General features: G+C 45.3%; 1 protein-coding gene across 4 annotated transcripts in view; it reads right to left on the bottom strand.

Moving 5' to 3' along the window:
* Positions 1-25,790, bottom strand: part of SLC67A1 (solute carrier family 67 member 1) — a 135,926-nt gene that overhangs the window by 8,845 nt on the left and 101,291 nt on the right. For all 4 annotated transcript variants that reach the window (XM_075129331.1, XM_075129334.1, XM_075129333.1 and 1 more), the window contains 3 exons: positions 24,670-24,780; positions 20,600-20,700; positions 3,036-3,137 (listed from right to left, as the gene is read on the bottom strand). In XM_075129331.1, coding sequence (XP_074985432.1) covers positions 3,036-3,137; positions 20,600-20,700; positions 24,670-24,780 — 314 coding nt within the window. The remainder of the gene's footprint in view (positions 1-3,035; positions 3,138-20,599; positions 20,701-24,669; positions 24,781-25,790) is intronic.

Below are 25,790 nucleotides of genomic sequence, written 5' to 3'. Positions count from 1 at the left end.
CGTCTCCCAGCTGGCCCACCCCTGCCCCATCTTCAACCCCCGGGTAATAGGCACCCATCATCTAGACTCCTTTCAAGCTGCAAAATTATCCTCTTAGGTCATGAAAAGCCCCACAGAGCACCTCCTGTGCTACATGCCAAAACCCTTCCAGGGAGGTGTTTAGGTTTCTTTTTCAAACATCTGCTCTCTCTACTTGCTTCCACTCATGAGGAAAAGGCTTTGTTTTGCACACGTGGCATCCATTGGCAGGCCAACAATAGCAAGTACATAGTAGGAGGAAAAAATTAAGTTGAACTATCTTTAATGCTCATTCTTGGAAGGGAGGAAGGGGGAATTAAAGTCATAAACATTTTATGAGCCCAGATCTGTAATCTGAGTGCTGGGGTCAGCCAGGGCCCTCCTGACACTGCGACAAGCTGCCTCAACAAGGCTCATCCCTGTCGGGACCTCCATTATGAAAAGCCACCCCGCATGCAGATGTTGTCTTGGCAGCCCCTTGAACAGAGCACTTTTTAATAAGCTCTCCTGGGTGGAAAGGACTGCAGCTGTATTTTCCTATGAATAGTTGTCATAGGAAGTCATTCCTGACCCTTGTCTCTCAGGTCCATCAGGATGTCCCAAGCCCCCTAGGCATGTCCTAACTGCCAGCTCTGAAGTGAATTCACAGCACAGTTCCCCCACAAAGTTAGTAAGAACTTCTTTGGGCTGGATTTCTTCCAACCATGGCTTATTAATCCACAGTAAGTGGGGCAGTTATGTGCACTGCCCTGCAACAACACTGTGATCTGTCCAGAGGAAATTTAAATTATGCTCTTTAAATTACTCCTTTTTTAGTCTTCCTCATTATTATTACTCAAAACATGCCCAATAAATGCATGCATCCCACTCCTACTGCTTTGGATGGGTTTCAAGTCTTTTAAATGACACCTCATCTAACAAATTCACTAAACAAAGAGTCTGAATGAGAGATGCCGTCTTGCTTGGCTCATGATGTTCTCATTATTGCCTTTACTCATTTCTCAAGCTTCTGAGGTAATTAAAGTCTGGTGCATGGACAGGAATGTTAAAATGTTTCCGTCAACCTGCTCCATCACTCCTGAGATAGCAAGACTAAGGCGGGTAATTGGGCTCCACTCAGGTTCTGCATCTCTGGCGGTGCCATTGAAGTTCATCCATTAGGCTTGTTTCAGGCCAGCTGTGTGTGATGATGATGATGATGAATGGTATGCTGGACTTATGGCAGCACAGTATGCAACCCCATGTAGGATTTTGTGCTCATGATTTTGATTCCTCAGTTCTCTGGCTGGTAGGGCTTAGGAAGCCTTACTAAGACAGGCCATTTTATCTGGGTTGAGCAAGGAAAGGGTGATTTGCACCCCTTTTGTGTGACCCAATTTGGTTCTTATGCAGTCTCTGGGTGGAAGGACAGGTCAGCACAAAGCAATCAGGTGACTTGGCACAAGGTCACCCAGTGAAACGATGGTTTACTTTCTCAGACTAAAACTCCAGAACTTCCTGGCTCATAGCTCTGTGTTCTAACTTGTATAGGGGACACAGTGTTGCCTAATAGCTCAAGTATAGGTCTGGATGTCAGGAGACCTGGATTCTATTCCTTACTCTGGCATGGATTTGATATGTCCTCCTGGAAAAGTCACTTAACCTCTGTGCCTACATACAAGGTTACAGTGTAACAGGTATGTGAAAGAGACTTGTCATTTTTGCCACTGTAACACAGCCATTTCATTGCAACATGACACAATAATCAAATGCTAGTTAGAGGGTTCAAGGCCAAACCATTCAGTGAATTTCTAAAGGCCGACAGCTGAATCTATTGTCATTTTTCTCTGTTATCCTCATCCAAGACTTCATGCACCCTGGAGTCTTGGCAGTTCAAGACTGAGGTACACAAAAAGTGTTCTATGTTTCATTCCAAAAAGGCACTAATCTTGATTGTTAAAAACAACGAACCAAAATGACCAACCCCTAATATCACCAGCTAACTTTTGTCGAAGTGTGGGTTTTTTGCCTGTAACTTTCGCTTACTTTCAGAGACATTCAGGAAACATAACCAAGCAAAAACGGAGTGTAAGATTTTCAAAAGCATCAAGTTACACAGGCCTGTTCTCAACATGGTTTGTACTGGTATGACTCTTTGGGTTAGGTGTGTGGGGAATGTGTTGTGGGGTTTTGTTACTGTTGTTTTTGTTTACCAAAAGAGTTATACCAGTACAACCCCTAGCGTGGTCACAGTTAGGGCTTATCTACATTGCAATGCCTTGGTTGGTATCCCTGTGCCGGCATAGTCTCCTAGTGTAGACACAGCATAAGCCAACAGTAGTTCTGACAGCACGGTAATGTCCCTGAATTAGCTAAGTGGACGGAAGCACACTTCTGTCAGCCCCGTTGTTTTTACACTGGGGATTTTGCTGGCATAGTTGTATGGAACAGCAGGCATGGGTGGGTGCGTGTGATGCCAGCAAACTCTGTTGGGTAGATGAGGCCTTCCAGCAGGATAAAGTTTTCTTATAGTAATACAGCTTATTCCTTTTCCCATATAGGAAGTACCTTTATTCCACTATAACTGCATCCACTAAGGGTTGTACTGAGTTAACAGCACCAGTATAGGCTGAGAGTATAACTTATGTGTAGACAAGCCCTTTAGGAATACAAGTTTCACTGAAAGTCAATGAGCCTTTTGACCCTAAGTCACTAAGGGCCTGTCTAGGCTACAAAGCCATATTGCTTTACTTCATTAAAGCAGTACAACCTCTCTAACATGGGCATGGCTATATTGGTTAAAAAGGTGCTTCACGTCAGAATAGCCACGAATGTAGGGGGAAGGGGGATAATTATGCTGATAAGTCATACTAATCACACTAATATAACTGCATCCACACGAGAGCTGTTACCGGTATAGCTATATTGGTTAAAAAACTCCCAAAACCCACACCCCTCATCAATATATTTACGCCCGCGTAACTTTTAAATGTAGGCCAGGCCTAAGGATCTTTTAAAAATCCCACCTCTTCTCTTACCATAGCAAAGCCCACTCCACTGAAGACTAAAACACTCAACATGATCAGGTTCCTCTCTGTAAAGCGACTTGTTAGTCTTCCAATTACCAGACCCTGGACAACCTAGAAAAAGAGCAAACACACATATATGTTAAGTACTATATGAAATATCTTATCAGGCAAGCTATAGGGGTGGAACTGTTGCCAGTGTTTCAAGCAAGGACCTGGGAGTCAGGACTTCTGTAGTGTGACCGTAAGTGAGCTACTGACTGCCTATGCCTTAGTTTTCCCATCTGTAAAATGGGAATAAGTGTAGGTCACTATCTCAGTGGGTGGTTGCAAGACACAGTTCATTAGTGTATGTAAAGCACTTGGACCTGGAAGGCATTTGGGATTCAAAGTGCTGTATTATAAAATGCATTCTAGATTAAATTTACCCTGCGCAGAGGACCAGCATAAAACCTGTGTGTCACTTAAGACCTCTATGTAGGGTTTAAATGGGTTTAAAAGTTTTGTATTCCAATGATAAAGCTACACAAATCTGCCAGAAAGATACATGATATCCTCTAGGGTGTGGATTTTCCCATTAAACTGTGTTATTACTAGAACTGGTCAAAACTTTCAAATGAAGTTGGTTTTTTTGGGGGGGGGGGGGGATGTAAAATGCCTTTTATACCAACATGAACATTTTTACGACATATAATTCATTTTGGTTGAAATTTTTCATTTTGATAAATGTTGCAATTTTTTTCCTGAAATTTTCACTTTGATGGGGGGGGAGGAGGAGGAACACACTTGCCTTTCCTTCTCTTCCTGTGTCTTTTATAAGCATAAAAAATGTGTTGCTATGGGTTTTAAAACTGGAAAAAAGTGAGAGAGTTGGTTACTCTCCACCCCGAGCGGGAGGGAAAAAATTTAAACACCACTGTCAGAGCCACCACTGTCAGAGCTACCAGGCAGCTGGGAATTCTCCCAACAAGGCAGCACCACCAAGCAGACTAAAGTTGCAGCTTTGATTAGGAACCTTCTTTGGGGTCATCTGGTTAGGCCCTTGCTTGGGGATGCCAGTTGATTGGCATGGGCCTATCACAGGACTTTCAGGGAATGACCTCAGTGCTCACCAGCTCGGGCATAGGGATGACTCACTAGAAAGAGGCTGAGGGAGACCAATTACAAAGCATGCTGTGCAATGGCAGGAGGTGGTTAGTGAGGTGATCATAGTGCTACAACCAATTTGTGGCACCATTCAATGGAGGGAGGAGAAGTGGCTGAGTAATGCTTCTCTAGGCGTACCTTTTTAAAAGTGTGCAGTCATTAGCCTTTTGCAACATTCCAGTCTAACTAATCAAATCTCAAGGAGATAGATGCATGCCACGAAGGCCTGTCACTGCTGGATTAGACCTGCAGCTTTGCTGAGTCACAGCTGCTTACCCAACAGGTATTGTAATGAGATCTGGAGTTTGATCTCCAGGTGACTGACTCAGCCACAGTGAGTTTCTAATACAGTATTAGAAATTTGAGCTGCTCACTTTTTCACATTGATCAATGCAAGCCTTAATTTTCTCAGACTGGAACCAAGAGTGCGCCTTTATTTAATTGGGTTACACCATACAAATTCAGCCCATTCCCTGCCTCAGTTTGTCTCTTCCTTATCTCTCTCCTGCTGTGGTGACTGGAGCTAAATGCACAGCAAGAATTAAAAGGCTGTCCTGTCCCAAAGTCTTCCACTAGTATATGGAACCTGAGACATCCCTCACAATGAAAATATGCTACAGGAACTCCTCACTTAAAGTTGTCCCAGTTAACGCTGTTACGTTGCTGATCAATTAGGGCACATGGGGCTCATTTAAAGTTGCACAATGCTCCCTTATAATGCTGTTTGGCAGCCGCCTGCTTTGTCCACTGCTTGCAGGAAGAGCAGCCCATAGGAGCTAGCTGGTGGGGGCTTGGAACCAGGGTGGACCGGCAGCCCCCCATCAGCTCCCCTAAGTTCCCTGTGCAGCAGCCACCCAGCAGACTACCAATTGCCGGCAGTTCAGCTGTCCCGCCCCCCACTGCCATGTGCTGCTCCTGCCCTCTGCCTTGGAGCTGCTCCCAGGAGCCACCTGCTTGCTGGTGGTGGGGGGGAGCGCAGGAAGAGAGAGGCTAATGTCAGGGTGTGCCCCTGCCCCCTGCTCTATGGAGATGGGGTAAGCAGGGGTCAGGAGCAGGACTCAGGACGGAGGGAGCGTGCTGGCAGCAGGGGCTGTCTCAACTTGCTGATCTACTTAAAAAGGCAAAAAGAAAAGGAGGACTTGTGGCACCTCAGAGACTAACAAATGTATTTGAGCATAAGCTTTCCTGAGCTACAGCTCACTTCATTGAATGCATTCAGTGGAAAATACAGTGGGGAGATTTATGTACACAGAGAACATGAAACAATGGGTGTTACCATACACACTGTAAGGGGAGTGATCACTTAAGGTGAGCTATTACCAGCAGGAGGGGGGGGGAACAGGAGGGACGACCTTTTGTAGTGATAATCAAGGTGGGCCATTTCCAGCAGTTGACAAGAATGTCTGAGGAACAGTGGGGGGTGGAGGTGGGGGAAATAAACATGGGGAAATAGTTTTACTTTGTGTAATGACCCATCCACTCCCAGTCTTTATTCAAGCCTAAGTTAATTGTATCCAGTTTGCAAATTAATTCCAATTCAGCAGTCTCTCGTTGGAGTCTGCGTGACCAGAGAGATTGAAGTGTTCTGGTCACGCGATTACGGACATGAAAATTGTGATATTACAACAGAAAAACTTCAAATCCAGACTCCAGCGAGAGACTGCTGAATTGGAATTCATTTGCAAATTGGATACAATTAACTTAGGCTTAAATAGAGACTGGGAGTGGCTAAGTCATTATGCAAGGTAACCTATTTCCCCTTGTTTTCCTAGCACCCCCCCCCCCCCCCCCCCCCCCCGCCCCAGACGTTCTTGTTAAACCCTGGATTTGTGCTGGAAATGGCCCACCTTGATTATCATACACATTGTAAGGAGAGTGATCACTTTAGATAAGCTATCACCAACAGGAGAGTGGGGGTTTGTTTGGGGGGAGAAAACCTGGATTTGTGCTGGAAATGGCTCACCTTGATTATCATACACATTGTAAGGAGAGTGATCACTTTACATAAGCTATTACCAGCAGGAGAGTGGGGTGGGGGGAGAGAAAACCTTTTGTAGTGATAAACACCCATTTTTTCATGATTTGTGTGTATAAAAACAAACATCTTCTGTATTTTCCACAGTATGCATCCGATGAAGTGAGCTGTAGCTCACGAAAGCTTATGCTCAAATAAATTGGTTAGTCTCTAAGGTGCCACAAGTACTCCTTTTCTTTTTGCGAATACAGACTAACACGGCTGTTACTCTGAAACCTGACTTTATGGCACTGAAAAAGCAGCAGCTGAACGTCAGTATTATTTCAATCTTTGTGTTCTGAGCTCCTTCCTTGCATGTAGCCTCTGTTTTAAAGAGCATGCCGTGGGCTGTTTTTCTTGGGCTTATTCTCACCCATATGGTGCTAACCTTTGTCCTTTGAAGTACTGTGAAAAGAGACCTTGCAGAAATCTGGTCTGTCATCAGTGAACAAAAGAGGAAGGAAATAGTTTGCAAGTGAAATTACAAGAGCCGCCCATGGCTGTGTACACATGCCATAGGTGAAACAGCTTTATCTTTTCTTCTTGAAAGACAGATAAGCCGCTGAACCGCCAGTGGAAATATTGATCTGGAAACTCCCAGCAAATACTTTTAAGCAGTGAAATCTCTTTCTAACTTCCATGCTCCATTTGCAATTTAAGTATTTATCCACAGTACAACAGTCATTGGGTGAGAGAGGGAATGACTCTTTAGTCCAGTGGTTAGGGCACCCAGTTGGGAGGTGGGAGACCCAAGGTAGGTGGACACAGCGAGCAGCTGCCCAAAGCAGCATGTCTCAGCACAGGATTACAGACTTGGGCTTGCAGTGCTACAGGCCAGTGCTAAAAATAGCTGTGTAGATATTCAGACTCTGCCTCTTTAGCCCACCCCGCTCCCTAAACTTCAGAGCCTGAGCCTGAATGTCTACCTAGCTTTTATTTTCTTCCATAGCACAAGCCTCACAAGCCCAAGGATGTAGCTCCGGGACTCAGTGCTGCTCACTGTGTAGATGCACCCCCAGAGTCCAGTGCAGAGGTGGGCAAACTATGGCCCGCGGGACCATCCTGCCCGGCCCTTGAGCTCCTGGCCTGGGAGGCTTGCCCCTGGCCCCTCCCCCGCTGTCTCCCCTCCTCTGCAGCCATGCCGCCGTGCGGGCAGCAGGGCTGAGCGCCCTGCTAAGGGGGTGGCAGCAGCACACGTGCGGCGGTGAAAAAATGGGTAGGAGGTCCTGGGGGGCAGTCGGGGGGCAGTCAGGGGACAGGGAGTGGTTGGATGGGGTGGAGGTTCTGGGGCAGCCAGGGGACAGGGAACAGTGGGGTTGGATAAGGCGTGGGAGTCCTGGGGGGCCTGTCAGGAGGTGGGGGGGCACTCAGGGGATAGGAAGCAGGGGCATTAGAGAGGGGGTTTGCACAAACCCAAACATCTTTTCCCCACCCCTTCTCTGAGGCCCTGCCCCCTGCTCATTCCAGCCCTGCTCCCTCCATTCCTCGCTTTCCCACACCCTCACTTTCACTGGGCTGGGGCAGGGGTGTGGGCTCTGGGCTGGGGCAGAGGGGTTTGGAGTGTGGGAGGGGGCTCCAGGCTGAGCCTGAGGCAGAGGGTTGGGGTGCAGGAGGGGGTGCGGACTCTGGGAGGGAGTGTGGGGGGGAGGGGGCTCAGGGCTGGGGCAGGGGTGCAGGGGGTTGAGGCGCAGGAGGAGGTTCGGGGTGTGGGCTCCGGCTCTGTGGCACTTGCCGCCATTTCCAGGAGCCACCTGAGGTATGTCCAGCAGCGGTTCCTAGGCTCGAGGTGGCCAGGTGGCACTGCGTGCTGCCCGTGCCTGCAGGCACCTCCCCTGCAGCTCCCATTGGCTGTGGTTCCCCGTTCCTGGCCAATGGGAGCTGCAGAATCGGAGCTCAGGGCAGGGGAGCAGGCGAGACGCCCTGGCCACACCTGCATCGAGGAGCCGCTGCTGGACATGCCAGCTGCTACCGAGAGCGGCGCGGAGCCAAGGCAGGTAGGGAGCCTGCCTTAGCCCTGCTGCATTGCCGGACTTTTTAGCAGCCTAAAATCTCCCGGATTGGCGTCAGTAGTCTCCAGGAGATCAAGCCCGATTCCGGAAGACTCCCGGCCAAACTGGGAGGGTTGGCAACCCTAACTATGATGCTCACTGTTGCAACACCTAAGCCTCTTTGTGGATGCCATCCAGAGCATTTAGAAAAAAACAACACAGTCTAAGTATATGTCTACCTTTCCTAAAGATTCACTATCCCCATAGTAACCTGGGCAGGCCTAACTTCTTCATACAGTTTGGTGGTTGCCTACATCTTAGTCTGGTTCCTCTGAACAAATTCTCCTTATTAACTAAACCACTGTGCTCATACAGTAGACATCCCAATAATCAGGTCAACATACAGTATACAGAAGTTATTCCAGAACAGCTCCAATTCTGTCAGCGGATCGAGGGGAGAACTGTACAATCACGGATTCATCCACCTGCACTCTACAGAAGATCAGCAGGTACCATGTCATCTATAAAACACTGAACATCCACTGGGTGTACGTGCGACTCATTCACAAACCAGATCAGCAGCCACAGGGCAACAACAAACAAACAAAAAGAGGAAAGTGTGGCTTAGTACAGGCCCTCCGCCCCTTGAATTTCAGGGTCTGTACAAAGCCCTGGGAATGTCGGTAAGTAAAGCCTGCTTTTTTACTTTATCAGATGGTCACAACTTCCTGTCACAAACACCTTTTGCTTTGAACCCGCTACTTAATGTTTGTGAGATTGAGGGAAGCATATCAAGATGCTGGGTGGTGGTGGGAAGGTCCGCATATTGAGTCCCAAACTGCTGACCATAGCATCTTGCCTGAAAGAATACAGAATATTTTATATTTTGCAAGCTCCAGGGTGTCATTCATCTTTTCTACTGGCTTAAATTCTTCAGATCGGGGAAACTGAAGAACTTCATGTTTGTTTTCTTAAAACCCTCTTTCATCAGGTAGATTTTCTGCAGGCGTACCTGTCTATAATTAAAAACCCAATCCTTTACTCGTTTGTTGCCCAGAAGAGAAAGCTAGAGGGACAGACAGAGTATACATAATGTAAATCTTTCCTCCCAGAGACGGTCTCTCGAATAATCCCGTAACAACTTCTTGCTTCCCGAAGCGGTGTAGTTGGAGATACAATTTGTTTGACAAGAAGAGATAAATTTAGTCAAAGGACCAGTTTGTCTGTATGTGTAAACTCCCCCCCCCCACCCTTTAATTTTAAAATCACATCTGGTGCTTAGATATCAGTTACTTGCCAGCAACTCCAGGTGCTTCATTTGTCTAATCCTCATGCAGCATGTTCAGAGCAGATACAGCATCATGCCCTAGACCAGGGATTCTCAGCCTTTTCCTTTCTGAGCCCCCCCCCCCACCGCCAACGTGCTCTAAAAACTCCACAGCCCACCTGTGCTACAACAACTGGTTTTCTGCATATAAAAGCCAGGGCCAACATTAGGGGTAGCAAGCAGGTCAATTGCCTGGGGCCTCATGCCACCGGGGTCACCACAAAGCTACACTGCTCAGGCTTCGGCTTCAGCCCCAGGTGGCGGGGCTCCAAGCCCAGGCTTCAACCCCGTGCGGCAGGACTTTGGTTTCTGCCCTGGGCCCCAGCAAGTCTAATGTTGGCCCTGCTTGGCAGCCGCCCTGAAACCTACTCACGGCCCCCCCCGGGGGGGGGGGGCGGCTCAGAAAGGAAAGGGTGCCTAACTCAGACCCCTGGCTGAGAACCACTGCCTAGACTTTCTCCATATACTGATGTTTACAACTCTATAGAAAACTGGAGCCTAACATCTTTCCTATCAGGCCAGCTGCAATCAATGGTGCAGTGTAAAATGACTCTCTGGAGAGAAAGGAGATAAAATTTACACCTTCAAGCAAAAATTCTCATAGGAGCCAGGTCTACATTACAAACTTGTGCTGGCATAGCTGTGTCGGTTAGGCACATGACTCATGATAGACACAGCTGTGCCAGCAAAAGCCCCTGCTGTAGATGTAGTTATACCAGCAAAAAAGTGTGCTTTTACTTGTAAAGCTTAATTTGCTCGGTGGGGTGGGGAGAGGGGTGGAATATGCTATGCCAGCATATGCTGGTATAAACTGCATCCCCACTAGAACCACTTTGCCGGTATAGTATAAAGCACTCCTAGTGTAGACATGGGCTCAGTAAATGTACTTTGAAGGGGGTTTTGTTCACATCTTTTCTGTGATGAGACCACTCTGAAATCAGAATCATTTTACACAGTCCTGACTGAGAATGGTTGTGTGTTACTGAAGGCACTCCAAGCCCTTGACTAAATAGCCTACAGTGATCAGCTCTCTATGCCTGCTGTAATATATTGTAGGTTTTAGGGAGTCTCCCCGACACTAGCTGAGTAGCGTGGAGGTGGCTGCTTGCAAAACTCTTGACCTCATTTCATTATCTTTGATCAGAAGTTCCCATTTGGATTTATATTGGCATAACCACAATTAATTACACATCATCAGGATATCACAACTTCCCTATTACTCTAGACCCCTGGATTTCTTCCATTAAGCTACCCGCGCTACTTTCACCTAATTGCCAGACCTCAGCAATTCCAGTTTTGGTCATATCTAGTTCCTGAGGGGCTGCTTCATCTCCTAGTCAAATAATTCTTTGTTTTCATTGCCTTTAAGACACTGCATTCCAGAACCCTCTTCTCATTTTCTGATCTGATTTCACTCTTCCTTTTCCCAGGCCTCAACTTTCTCCCCCTTTCCCCCATCACTTAGCTTTATTTTACAGCTGCACAGCACTTTCCAATATCCTGTGCTATTAACCTGTGATCTTTGCTTAACTGGGAACAGATGTAGCTGAAAATAAATTCTAAGCTGCCATTAAAAAAAAAAGTTAAAACAACCCAACTTACCCTAGCTGTTAGAAACCATGATCCAAAGCCCAGTGAAGCCAGTGGAAAGACTTCTTCAATGGGGGATTGAGCAGGCCTACATAATGCTCTTTATTTGTAGATGTCAAAGTTCTTCACAAAAGAGGGTAAATATCATTACCTTCATTTCACAGGTGGGGCGACTGAAACACAGAACATTTAAGCAGCTTGCCCAAGGTCAAAATATGGGTCAGTGGCAGAGCTTGGAACAGGACGAAGGTTTCCTCCCGTCCAGTGCCCTATCCACTACTCCACATTACTGAGGTTTTCTGGAGAGGACATTCCTGGGCCAGATCCTCAACTGGTGGAGCATCAAGTTACACCAGCTGAGGTTCTGGCTCTTGTAGCTGGACACCAAGGAAAAGTGGATGAGATAATTTGATACCTTAACTTATTTGTTGAGCCAATTAATGATATACAAGCTTCACGCCAAAGAGGTCTCTCTGATGGGTGTTGCTCTATGAGACATGGAACATTTCATTTTGATCAGATTGCAAGTACTGGATTGGGGCAGATTCCCTCATTAAGTTTTAGAAGACGCCTTTTTAAAATAAATCTATTTTGTTAACATTTTAAAGAAAAACTCGGAATGAAGATGCACCAGAGCCCTGGGCTATGGATTAAGAAAAGAGGCCCAATACATTAGAGATAATTTAAGATACTATTGTATAGCGAGACAGTTGGATTTAAAAACGTGGCCTGGAAGTGTGGCTTCTTAATAAGGCAAGAGAATCAGTAGTCCTCACAATAGTGTATCACTGAAGACAATGCTGGAATGAGACTTGTTGACCCTAGCCATTTGGCATGTGACCAGCTGTGTTTGTGTAACACTCATCTGACCCATTTACAACAAACACAGTTTGAGTTCAGACTGCTACCGTTCTGCTTTGCAACCGGGGCTGAATTGCACTTGCCTAAGTAGTTTATATCAGTGCATTGTGGGAAAATCATGACAGCTATCCTATAGTGTCTCCGCATGGGAGAGTGTGCCCAGAGGACATTCACCAGCACAACCTGGGCCCATGCACTCTTTGATATTCTACAGCACAGAGAGAGGGGGAAGGAAGGAAGTCTAAGCCAAACTGGTTGCACAGGCTCACATGGTGTTGGGAGGGAATTCCCTTCTCTATGGTAAAAGAAAAGGTGTGCCAAAGCAATTGCAAGATGACAGCAGCATACCAGACAATGGTCACTAACCAGGTATGAACCACATGGGATTGTGAGGACACAATCTGTGGTCAGAGCCAATCATGCCACCAACTGGATACAAGCTGCATTAAAACTTACAGTGTAAGGCCTCTGCTGAAGTTTTGTTCATTGGTAAAACAAATATGAGTGACGCTAAGGGGCAAAGTGAGTCAGACCACCACAGGCGAGGGAGGCTCCCTGGCTGCAGTTATACTGCACAAGTTGTGTGTTTGGGGAGCCTGGACTCACAGGGCTGTTGAAGGGATGCACCCCTCTTGCATAGCAGAGAAAATCCGGCACTGCAGAGGCTCCCTGTGACCCAAGGAGCAGCTGAAGATATGACAAGATTCTGATCAAGGCTTTGAATCTACTTACTAAGCGGTAGGGATGGAACGGGGCTAGTACAGTCCTCCCTCTGCCACAGGAGTGCTGCGAGGCTCCATCAGGCTCCAAGGAATAGCTCTGCATCTGCTCTACAACCTTGGAAGGAGGATTATGTTCTCCCCTGGGCTAAGCACTGGGTCCCTGGATGTGGCCCTATGGGTATGTCTACACACTGTTTTCAGACCTGTGGCAGTAAGTCTGAGAGCCTGGGTCCAGAGACTTGGGCTTGTGCTACGGCTCTACAAAGCGCTGTGCAAAGATACGGGCTCAGAGTCTGAAGACCGGGGTGGAAGATGGCTTTCAGAAACCAAGCTCCAGCCTGACCCGTGACTTCAGAGTGCTGGCTACACAGCTATTTTTAGAGCATTAGACCAAACCCCACTAGCCCACCTCTGTAGACCTGGGCTCTGAGACTTGCTGCGACAGGTTTTGAAATACAGTGTCAGCATACCTTAAGTAGGTTCAGAGTAGCAGCCGTGTTAGTCTGTATCCGCAAAAAGAAAAGGAGGACTTGTGGCACCTCAGAGACTAACCAATTTATTTGAGCATAAGCTTTTCGTGAGCTACAGCTCACTTCATCGGATGCATTCAAACCCTAAGTGGCCAATGCTGTGATTCAGTGGCACTAAATCCAGTTTGGATCTTTGGATCTGTTCTTTGAAGCAGCATTACAGTATTCAGGGAGGCTCTCATTCATACTGACTAGTTAGCTGTTCACTAACTGCTCTGAAGTCCCGGATGACTGGAAAAAGGCTAATGTAGTGTCCATCTTTAAAAAAGGGAAGGAGGAGGATCCCGGGAACTTCAGGCCAGTCAGCCTCACCTCAGTCTCTGGAAAAATCATGGAGCAGGTCCTCAAGGAATCAATTCTGAAGCACTTAGACGAGAGGAAAGTGATCAGGAACAGTCAGCATGGATTCACCAAGGGCAAGTCATGCCTGACTAATCTAATTGCCTCCTATGACGAAATAACTGGCTCTGTGGATGAGGGGAAAGCAGTGGACGTGTTATTCTTTGACTTTAGCAAAGCTTTTGACATGGTCTCCCGCAGTATTCTTGCCAGTAAGTTAAAGAAGTATGGGCTGGATGAATGGACGATAAGGTGGATAGAAAGCTGGCTAGATTGTCAGGCTCAACGGGTAGTGATCAATGGCTCCATGTCTAGTTGGCAGCTGGTATCAAGTGGAGTGCCTCAAGGGTCAGTCCTGGGGCCGGTTTTGTTCAATATCTTCATAAATGATCTGGAGGATGGTGTGGATTGCACCCTCAGCAAGTTTGCAGATGACACTAAACTGGGAGGAGAGGTAGATACGCTGGAGGGTAGGGATAGGATACAGAGGACCCTAGACAAATTGGAGGATTGGGCCAAAAGAAATCTGATGAGGTTCAACAAGGAGAAGTGCAGAGTCCTGCACTTAGGACGGAAGATGCCCATGCACCGCTACAGAATAGGGACCAAATGGCTCGGCAGCAGTTCTGCAGAAAAGGACCTAGGGGTTACAGTGGACGAAAAGCTGGATAGGAGTCAACAGTGTGCCCTTGATGCCAAGAAGGCCAATGGCATTTTGGGATGTATAAGTAGGGGCATTGCCAGCAGATCGAGGGACTTGATCATTCCCCTCTATTCGACACTGGTGAGGCCTCATCTGGAGTACTGTATCCAGTTTTGGGCCCCACACTACAAGAAGGATGTGGAAAAACTGGAAAAAGTCCAGCGGAGGGCAACAAAAATGATTAGGGGACTGGAACACATGACTTATGAGGAGAGGCTGAGGGAACTGGGCATGTTTAGTCTGTGGAAGAGAAGAATGAGGGGGGATTTGATAGCTGCTTTCAACTACCTGAAAGGGGGTTCCAAAGAGGATGGCTCTAGACTGTTCTCAGTGGTAGCAGATGACGGAACAAGGAGTAATGGTCTCAAGTTGCAGTGGGGGAGGTTTAGGTTGGATATTAGGAAAACCTTTTCCACTAGGAGGGTGGTGAAACATTGGAATGCGTTACCTAGGGAGGTGGTGGAATCTCCTTCCTTAGAAGTTTTTAAGGTCAGGCTTGACAAAGCCCTGGCTGGGATGATTTAATTGGGGATCGGTCCTGCTTTGAGCAGGGGGTTGGACTAGATGACCTCCTGAGGTCCCTTCCAACCCTGATATTCTATGATTCTATGATTCACTTTCACTGTTTGAACAAGCTACCTACACAGAGGTGCTATACGTATTACTTACCAGCTGGTCAGCTTTGTGCTTGTCTAGGAGAACTGGGAATCACACCGTCCAGTTCAAATGCAGATGTACCCTGAGTCGCTCTTCATTGCTCTTTTAGAGATAGGCAACAAGAGAAATATTTTCTGCCAAATATCCTCCCCCTAGATTGACACAAGGCTATTTTTAAATCTCCTTTCCTAATGCTTTAGGCCAGTGCTTGAACTGGATGAGTGATGCCAAGAAAGGGGGGGGGGTATTTATTTATGCCTCCACTTCTCACTTGCTGCAGGCTAAAAAAGGGAGAAATGTTCGAAGAAAAAAAAAAGACAGCATAAACAGTTGGAGTATAATATCTTGAGGTAGGGGGAGGGGAAGGAAGAGGACCCTATCAGTTTTTGAAAGGATTGGGGGCAATAACCATCACTCCCTGTGGGAGGTGATGGGGGGGGGGCAGAACCATCATTTTTGTATGGAGGAAAAATATCAGTATTGCCAACCACCAGGATTCAAAAACCAGGGGTCACACCTCTAAAGTCATGAGATTTGCTTAAAAACCTTGAGTTCAACATTACTTCTTTTTATTTGCCTTCCAGATTTTGAGCCATGGGGGATCATATTTTGAAACTTTTCACTGCAGCCAGGGTATTCTGGTGGCATTGTGGGAATATTGGCCACGGCAGGCTCTGCAGACCCAGGTTCTAAGTCCCAGGTCCTTACAGGACTATATTTTAGGGACCGAGCGGCTAGGCAGCAGTTCTGCAGAAAAGGACCTAGGGGTTACAGTGGATGAGAAGCTGGATATGAGTCAACAGTGTGCCCTTGTTGCCAAGAAGGCTAACAGCATTTTGGGCTGTATCAGTAGGAACATTGCCAGCAGATCAAGGGACGTGATCTTTCCCCTCTATTCGGCATTGGTGAGGCCTCATCTGGAGTACTGTGTCCAGTTTTGGGCTCCACACTACAAGAAGGATGTGGAAAAATTGGAAAGAGTCCAGTGGTGCGCAACAAAAATGATTAGGGGGTTGGAGCACATGATTTATGAGGAGAGGCTGAGGGAACTGGGATTATTTAGTTTGCAAAAGAGAAGTGTAAGCAGAGTCAGGATGAGCTCCACCCTGACATCTGGTGGTGAAGTGTGGCAAGTTGTGGAAAAGAACTTTAGGGGCTGATCTCATTTGCATAGGCACACCCACCCCGCCTAGAATGAGGCCATAGCTGCCCAAATGGTCACTTTGGCTGCTGTGGGATCCCCGGTGTCTCTGTTATTGGGGCAGGAAGAATAAATTATTACCCTGATTATGGGAATCAAGGACAGTGGAACTGTACTTGGCCTTTTGTTATGATGGAGGGACTCGCCATCAACTAAGTAGCACTCGCTAGGCAAGGGACATGGGTTCCAAAACTCTGTGAATTGAGAGAGGCTGGAGACAGGCATTAATACTTGGTGGCATGGTTAGGGCCTTACATGCTAATTGCACTTCCTCCTCTCTCCACTGTGGAATATCAGAGCTAATTTTGATTCCATTAGGAGTCCAGTTACAGGCTGCTGAGCTGAATTCACTTTGGGTTAATGGTGCATCAGCACTGAGGCTCCCCTACTACAAGCTGAAATCACAAAAGAGCTAAACTTACTAAGAGCTGAAATCACTGAGTGTTGTATTAAGTAGTGGGGGAGCCTGAAGATATATGGTGGAGCAGTTTGCGGGGCAGCTAGCAGAGCCGAGTATTGCAGTTTGCAGGATGGCAAGCAGAGTGGCTGGTGGAGCAGAGCAGTTTGTTGGATGCCTAGAGCAGCTCATGGGGCAGCTGGCAGAGCAGCGCCCCATGGAGAGGTGGGACCATCAGCTTTGGACCATGTAAGCTGCCCCTTAACCCCTGCCCCCCCTCCCCCCCACCTCCACCCAGGTTGGGAGGTAAAACCCTGCAGATAAACTTTCGAACTCTGGGGCTGCCCTGACCAGGGACAGAGACTTTTAGGTCGTGAGACTTTTGGGACTTTGGGTTGCTGGACTCTAGAACCAAAGGGAAAGGACATGCCCCAATTGCTCATGGGTTGTGTTATGAATCCTGTTGGTGGTGTTTCCCCAACATAATGCCACATTGTTTCTCTCTGTTATTAAAAGGCTTTTTGCTACACTCAGACTATGTGCTTGCGAGAGGGGAAGTATTGCCTCTTGGAGGCGCCCAGCGGGAGTGGTATATATTTGTCCCAGGTCACTGGGCGGGGGCTCAAGCCGGTTTTGCATTGTGTTATTGGAATGGAACCCCTAGATACTGAACCCAGCCCTTGTTGCTGCCAACTCTGACAGGCAGAAGGGTTACAGAAGAATGAGGGGGGGATTTGATAGCTGCTTTCAACTACCTGAAAGGGGGGTTCCAAAGAGGATGTATCTAGACTGTTCTCAATGGTACCAGATGACAGAAGAAGGAGTAATGGTCTCAAGTTGCAGTGGGGGAGGTTTAGGTTGGGGTTACCTAGGAAGGTAGTGGAATCTCCTTCCTTAGGAGTTTTTAAGGACAAAGCCCTGGCTGGGATTATTTAGTTGGGGATTGGTCCTGCTTTGAGCAGGGGGTTGGACTAGATGACCTCCTGAGGTCTCTTCAAACCCTCATATTCTATGAAAGCTAGGAACTACTTTAAAAAAACCCTGTAACCCTGAGATTCTCCTGCAATCACAAGACTCCAAGAGCCGAGGCTTTAAGAAAGGCCTCAGATATCACAAGGCTCACAATAAAATTGCAAGAACTGGTAATGCTGTATCTGATTGCATTTTGGGGGCTGGGTGGGTGGATAAGGGCCATACCATCACTTGCTTCCCTCCCGCAAATCTGCACCCTTCTCTTGCCCCTGCGTGTGTGGAATGTGTGCTAAGAACACAGCAAACCACAAATGCTGTTCTCTTCCCAGTAAACCAGCTGCTTTATTGTTTCTGAGACACAATGGGTGTGTGTGTTTGGCTTTCCTTATAACTAAACCATTTTGTTTTTAATATACACAGAGAGATTTAAAGTAAACACTGCTTGATTTCCGTCCCCCCTGCCATTCATTTCTGTGATATCAGCATCTACCTTTCTACTCTATCCCTTGAAAATGAACAAAGCACAGGTCCATAGATCCTACATATGGATAAAAGGGGTCTCCTGCATCATCTTTAATCTGCAGAGCTCCTCAAAGCAAGTTAGACAGACATTTTATAGAGAGCAAAATAAGGAAATGAGAAATCTAATCTGTAGCTGAGGATCAAACCGATGTGGTTTACTGAAAAGTACATTACATTTGTTATGAATAAAGCTTTAATTTACTCAGTGAAGTAGGGAGTCCATTCAGCAGTTATTCATCAGCATTCATTCATTTAGAGAGGTGGAATTCACTTGCACCTTAATCACACACATATGCTTACAGTATCAACCAACATTATACCACAGAAACAAATATATCTGAAATGCCAATCTAAAGAAAGGTGCAGGTACACAAACAAAAGGGCTCTGCTGGACAGACAGCACACCTGCAATAAACTCAGTAGAAAGTAATTAAAAAATTAACTCCATTATGGCCACTGTCTACATCAGATACCTTTGGACTGGTTTATTTAAAGACCTGATCTGAAGAGAAAACACAATTCTTGCTAAATATCAGCATATTTTAGGCCAGATTCTCAGGTGGTAGAGCTACACAGGTTTACATCAGCTTAAGATTTGGTCCCACTTATCTAAAACTTGTAAAAGTGAGCTACAAAGTAAAAAAATAAAACGTGAGCTGTTCCTAGATTTATGAACAGGATTCTTTTACTAATCAGGATGGTGGAGGGGTAGGGTTGGGAAAGCACAGGAATTAGTTTTAACATTATTTTCTTGCTTCCCTAGAGAATTTTCCTGGTGCTTTTGGCTCAATGCCAATAACCCACAATGGGACATCACAAAAAAATGAAGTCTCACTGCAGCCCACAAACCCCATGGTATTTGTGATGTATAGAATGATGCATTCAAGGATACATTCAATGAAGCAGCATAGTTCCATTTCATGGATGGGAAAATAATTACCAAAAAGGCTGATTAAACATAATTTCAGTTAAAAAAATTAACGTCTGCAAATACTTATTGGGTATAGAGTTTACTAATTGACATGGTCTTATTGGCTTTGGTGGGACTATGCCTGATTATTAAGCACTATAGCCAGCAGTAATTATTTGCAGGACCAGATCCTTGGTTAGCATAAAAATCCAATTATTATCAGGATCAGAAATACAGTGCCACCTAAAGACCCCAACCAAGACTGAAGCCCAATTATCATAAGGACCATGTAGACACACAGTGATAGACAGTCCTCGCTGCCAAAGGACTTGCAATCTAAATAGACAAAAGAACTATCATAGCTATTTTACACTACCACCATTTTACAGATAGGGAAACTGAGGCACAGAGCAATTAAGTTACTTCTCCAAAGTCCCACACGAACGGTGTGGCACAGGCAGGAATTGAACTCTGATTTCCTAAGCCCCAGTTCAATGCTTTAACCCCAAGATGATAATTTAGGGTAGAACTTAACTCTCATTTTTACCTATAAACTAACTGTTGACATTTCTGCAGTTGCTTAAGTCTCTTCCTCTTTTCTGAGAAAACTTTGGGACAGTACAGTACCATTTGATTTTGTCCCCTTTACCAACTAGCATAGCTGAATTTTCCCACTTCTTCACTCCCCTCTCCTACTGGCTGTATTTCCTTGACAAGTTCTCCCTCATTACAGGGTTTGTAATGCACTAGTCAGTCATGCTCATTTCCACAGAGTAGATAGGGTTCCTCTCTCAGTATTCAAGGCCCCTATAAAAATACTGGGTCAGATCATCCACTGGCGTAAGCTGGCAGAGCTCTGCTGAAGTAAATGGAGCTCCGCCAATTTATACAAGCTAAGGGTGTGGCCCCTCGAGTTTAGAGCAAGAGCTACACTTTTGCTGTAGGACAATCTGTCAGGTCAACACTATGGCCTAAAACTCAATGACAAAAGTCGTCAAGTGGAAGAATATTTTCTAGAGACACTCCATTCTCGACAACTATCGGAAAGTGTGGAAGCAATGCTTATTTATAATTATTTTCTGGGTTCCAGACAAATGATCTAGCCAGTGCCCTCCACAGCCAAGAATCACATTTCACAAGTATTACCCAAAATGGCTTTAATGGTACTCCTCTGCCTGAAGCACTCTGAATGTGCTGCACCAGAAAAGGTGATGAAGTGCATAATTAGATACTAGCTAGGAAGCAGGTGGGACTTTCTTCCGCTCACTTCCTGGAGCTTTTGCAGGCCTTGGCAAAGTCCTGCCTGCTATTGGCTGTGTGTCTCAGGGCTAGCCGACACTAGAAGCGCTATATCAGCGCAGCTGCACCAGTGACGCTCTGTGCCGACGGGAGAGCGCTCTCCCGTCAGCATCATTACTCCACGTCCACTAGAGGTGGATGCTATGTTGGCAGGAAAGCATCTCCTGCCAACATAGCATCAGTGTGGACAGCGCTTAGGTCGCTGTAACTGGCGTTGCTCAGAGGGGGTGTCTTTTTCCATACCCCTGAGTAACATACGTTATATCAACATAAGTGATAGCGTAGACCTGCCCGTATGCGCTAATTGAATCTAGCTAAAAACTGGAGGTTCTCCTGAGAGCACTTGGCTGCTACATGACAGATACAGCAGGTCTGATTATATTGTCACGTCCACTTACCATTTGAAGGACACCAAAATATGACATCAGATATCCAGTCTGTGCTGCCTCTAGCCCAAAGAAATTCATAGAGATGATGGAAAACATAATCAGGAACAAACCTACAGAGTGTATTAAAAAGAAAATATCTTTAAGGGGTTTCGGAATATATTTATAGGGCAAGTAAAGGGCCAGACCCTGCTTAGTTACCATTGATGTAAAGACAGTGGAGTTGCTCTGCATTAACGCTGAATGCAGACAAGCAGACAAATATACTTGGGGTTTTTAAAAAAAATCTTTAACCAGTTCAACTATTACCTTTAAAAATATAACACTGAGGAAGTTAGATACAACCATGCTGATTAGTGGAAGCAGTTCGCATGGTTTTATTAGGCCAGACATGCTAACCTTTAGGATAGCACAAGAAAAACATTTTTTGTTCAGGCAAGATTGTAACCAGGGGATAATTCCTTATTCCTTTTGCCGAACTTCAGATTTTCACCATTGGATTTGGCGTCCCAGAAACAGTCTAGGGCAGGAGATTAAATACAGTGGTTTCACTGTGCACAGGGCGAATGACTTAATTGGCAGGGGAGTTTGTCTCTCATGCATCTCTAATGTTGTCAGCACAGAGAGGCAGTCAAAGAAGCATGGATGGCCTCAGGCCACAGTGGGCCTGCTTTTCATTTACTGTATTTTACACACACACACACACACACACACACACACACACACACACCGCTGACCAACAACTCACTAACCCAGCTACAGCAGAAGGATTTTGCCCACATTTCCTGTGACGCTGAGAAGGATTATAATTATCTGTCTATAATGCTGTATAGTCACAGGGGTTCATTTTGTCCACCTGTTACAAGCATACAACTGGATTATTTTCACTTGTAGCTTTAGAGGCATTTAGACAGGGAAATATATTTTTCAATGGAAGTCCACAAAAAGGAGACGTTAACTAAAGGCTATTTTGTACAGAGCATACTGTCACACATATTAGACCTCAGTAGGTGTAAATCAGTGGAACTACACCAATTCACTACAAATAAACATCTGGCCTATTGACCACATCAGTTCATAACTTTTCCAGTGCTCTGTCTTGGCTGACCAACAGAACTAAGATGGCTGCTGAAGTTCCATCCACTGTCCACCTTGCACTGCTTGCGATGTAAAGCTAGACAGTATATTTAACAGCTATTGGCTAGCATTATGGGTGGGGAGAGAGGTGTGTTCACTATGGCCAGAATTTTCAGCGGAGCTGAGCACTACAGTCAGGGCCAGACTTCCAGAAGACATTTTTTAAAACTTAAAAAACTGACCTTTATTTAGGTGCCTACATGGGAGCTGAACTGCTTTGAAAATCTGGATGTAATGACCTAGAGCTAAATTTTCAAAGGTATTTAGGTGCCTAAACATGCAGATAGGCAAACAGTGGGATTTTCAATAAGTGCTGTAGTCCCTTTGATTTCAATGGGAGTTAGGTGCTCAGGTGCTTTGCAAAATCCTACTGGAGCCTATCTGCATGCTTAGGCACCAAAATATCTTTGAAAATCTGGACCCTAAGACACTTTTGAACATTTTACCCTTGATCTGTTTTGCTTTCTCTCTCTTTTACATACTCCATTTTAATGGGGCATTCCCTCCCCTCTTCCCCCCCCTCCCCCCGCTTAAGTTGAGAATGAAGCACTGTCATGTAGTAAAATACCCCATCTTGTTCTTAGACTGGCAGATAGTCCCACTATTAGAGGTACCCAAACTATATCAGCCTATCTGTCCATCACCACCCTGCCTTAAATTTACCTTACTTAGGAAGGTACTTATGATCCCACACAAGTTAATTTTAGTGAGTAACCACTGCCAACTTGCCTCTATATACATTAGAAACTTGTTTACAATGTAAATAGAAGCAGGTCTGTAATTTAGTTGAATTAACTAATATAATTATATGGTTGCAGAAGTGAGATGAAGGTAAATGAGAGTTTAGCCTCAAGCAGTGAGGTGTGAATAAGTGGACAACAGCCAAATCGCCTCAGGCTGTAATCACCTGGTCAGTAACTTGATGCGAGACCTGAAAAGTGAAGTCATGTGTTGCTAGAGATTTAATAGGTAGAGCTCTTCTGTGTCAGCCAGCTACTTTCCCAGTGTGGCACTGTGCTTCTGGAGGGACAGTTTTTCCGATGAAACATAAGATGGGACCCTGGCCACTCAGGATTGTTAAAAGTTTACATGATATTTTTTTTAAGTGTTAGAATATTAGCCACTGTGTCCTGTCCAAATCCTATCTTAATTCATTATATTTTGCCTTCCTAACATTTCCCCTTTAGTTTTTGAATAGCATTGTTATTCTTTGTTTTCCCCTGTAAATATGGTACATTGCTGCTTGTTCCACCCTATGGGATGATGCATTTTGGCAGTGGGTGACTAATACCGAGATATAAAGTGCATCTGGGGATTCTTTTGGAAGAAAGCTGCTAAATGTGGTACATATGAGCCATTATGTTGCAGATTGTACAGAATTATAGCCTCAGGGTCACACAGTGACATTTTAAAAGTTAAAAATAATACCATGAGCCAACACCTTGAAATTAGGAATCCCCTTAAAAATATCACTTTACAGTCCTGCCTGTTTTGTAAAACAGATTAATTCTATGAATTTTCCATTAGGTGAGTGTAGTTAAAGGCAAGTAATATTTTTGGAAGAGTTAAGGGAATTGCATTTTTCCTTTGGCGTTACTTGCATACCGTTCTTTTCTCCAGTGGGTTTTCTTTGGACAGGGGTGTTAAGTTGCACAGAACTCAGCATCTCCAGTCAATGCCAAGTGCGTGCAAAAAGAGAAATGCAGAAACCCCTTACTTAGAAATCCTTCACAGATTCCTGTAGAAGACAGTGAGTCTTGTTTCTTACATTACCAGGACACTTTCCAGGGAATAGTAAAAACATTTTATCAAGCCCAGACAGGCTGAAATGCCATCTCTGTCTTTCAGCCACTCCTAGTAATTCTGCTTTGATATGCAAGTTAAGTTTAATGTTACTTAGACATCAAGAATCATTTTTAAAAGGGCCGCCTCCTTTTTTGAGAGTTTGCAAAAGTTGTGCACACATCCACCTAACACAGTTCCTGTGTTCATAAACTGGCACTTTCCCAAAGTCTTTCGGCACACAAAAGTGAAGCCTTGAAATTGCGTGGTCCAGAGGGATGGTACTAATCATTTGCACACTTAGCAAAAAGAACCCTCAAGAGTCTCCAAGTGAAAAAGGCACACCAGATTATTCAATTCATCACTTCCTGAGTTCCGGGTCTGTCCCCTTCAAAAGATTGTGACCACTGCTTTAGATTCTGACCCTCTCCTTACATCTCAAGTAGTAGGGTGAGCAGATTCTTTGTACTTGCACAGCAGCTTCCTGACACAACATATGGGAGGAGAAAGGGTTGTACCATTCAGTGAGGAGGGGGAATATACATTAATAAACAGCACAGTCAACAGTAGGGGAAGTCATAAGAGCTGTCAGTTCCCCTATACGTATGTATAAATGAATGCAGCCAGTCATGAATGAATTCTGCTGGTCCAGCAATCTCTCTTCTCATTGTTGAAAATGTATCTTTATTTTCTTATTATTTTATTTGTATTGCAGCAATGTCTAGAGGCCACAGCTGAGATCAGAGTCCCATTGTGCTAGGTGCTGCACAAACAGTCTAGCCCAGTCTCTGAGCTGAAGAACTTACAGACTAAATTGACAAGACAAACAAAGGATGGGAGAGAGAAAGTTTCCTTATCCTCATTTTACAGATGGGGAAGTGAGGTAGAGATAATACATGATTTGCCCAAGGTCACACAGAAAACCCGTGGCAGGAAATTTGTTATAAATTCAACTTCAGATTTGGACCCTATATAACTGTGAGTGGCCTGTGTTGGAATATGCAATGCTGAATATGGAATAGCTCCAGCAGAAAAAAAATAGTCCTGCTTCCTTTCTCCTTCATCAATGACCAAATATAAAGGGCTTTCAGATACACATGAAAAGCAAATCTACTGGCTTTATACTTGTCATTTTAAATACTGCGATGATCACAGAGAATTACCTGTAGGGAGTCCGGAAAGGACCTTGATTAAGAACACTTCCTTTACTCCCGGAAGCTTCAGCAGGCGTAGGATTTCCTTGAGACTAAACACACTGCTGGAATGCGATGTGCCTATGAAAATGACAGACAGAATAACAGTCTATTTACAAGGACAAGAAGCAGGAAACAAGAAACGATACATTATCTTATTACACTCACAACCAACTCTCTACAGGGAAAATTTCTTCCTTCTTCTCTGCATCATGGTTCTCCATTGCCTGTTTGGGTTTGGTTCTATGTGCATGGAACCCCACTAGCACCAGGGCAACGCTGGTGTGCAGAGCAAAAGCAGAATATCCAATAGACATCTGCAGTGTGGGTCAGTGACAGGCAGAGCTGATTGGAGAGGACAATGCTGCATATGATTCAAAAACTTATAGCCCTTTCCCTTTTAGCATTCCCTCCAGCCCTTATAATTGGTCACATGGTGGGACATTCTCATGACATTTCCACCTTCTCACCTGTCCCAAATCTTTTTTTATTTTAGCTTCACACAGATTTTCCAAATTGTATCACAACTGGTACAACTTGGAAAATGTGTGTGAAGACTGCACATAGAACCAAAGTCTGAAAGACGGTGCACCATAAAATACCACACAGAAATAAATGACAAGGTCTGACACCTTTAAAGAAAAGATAACCCAAGCCAGATCTTCAGCTCGTATAAAATCAGCCTTAAGCCATCAAAGTCACTGATTTATAGCAACTGAAACTCCACCCTTGACACTACTGACCAAGATGCTGTCCACTCTATAATCCACCATGCACAGAACTCCCATTCCAGCCAAGGGGAGTTGCGAGTGTGGAGGTCTTGCACATTGGGCCTTTTATGCACAATAATCCCCTTGCTAGAGTCACCTATGTACAGTGGGGAATCGGTGCTCAGGATGGGGCTTCAGGCTGCGCTGTAAATATTCTTGGTTTTGTGGCCTTCGTGTTATCTGAAGAGTTTACTGGAATGTAATCCATATGGTTGAAATTATTGTTTTTGCATTAGTGGGTTTTAAAAAAAATCCTCTGAAGAGAGTTCTGAAGTAGAGAAAACTAAGTTTAACGGGGTAGTAGAGGCTGGGTGTATGTCA

This window comes from Caretta caretta, chromosome 6 (assembly GCF_965140235.1).
Source record: "Caretta caretta isolate rCarCar2 chromosome 6, rCarCar1.hap1, whole genome shotgun sequence".
NCBI lineage: Eukaryota > Metazoa > Chordata > Testudines > Cheloniidae > Caretta > Caretta caretta.
Note: the sequence above shows the minus strand (reverse complement) of the source record. Positions and strands in the feature narration are given on the sequence as shown.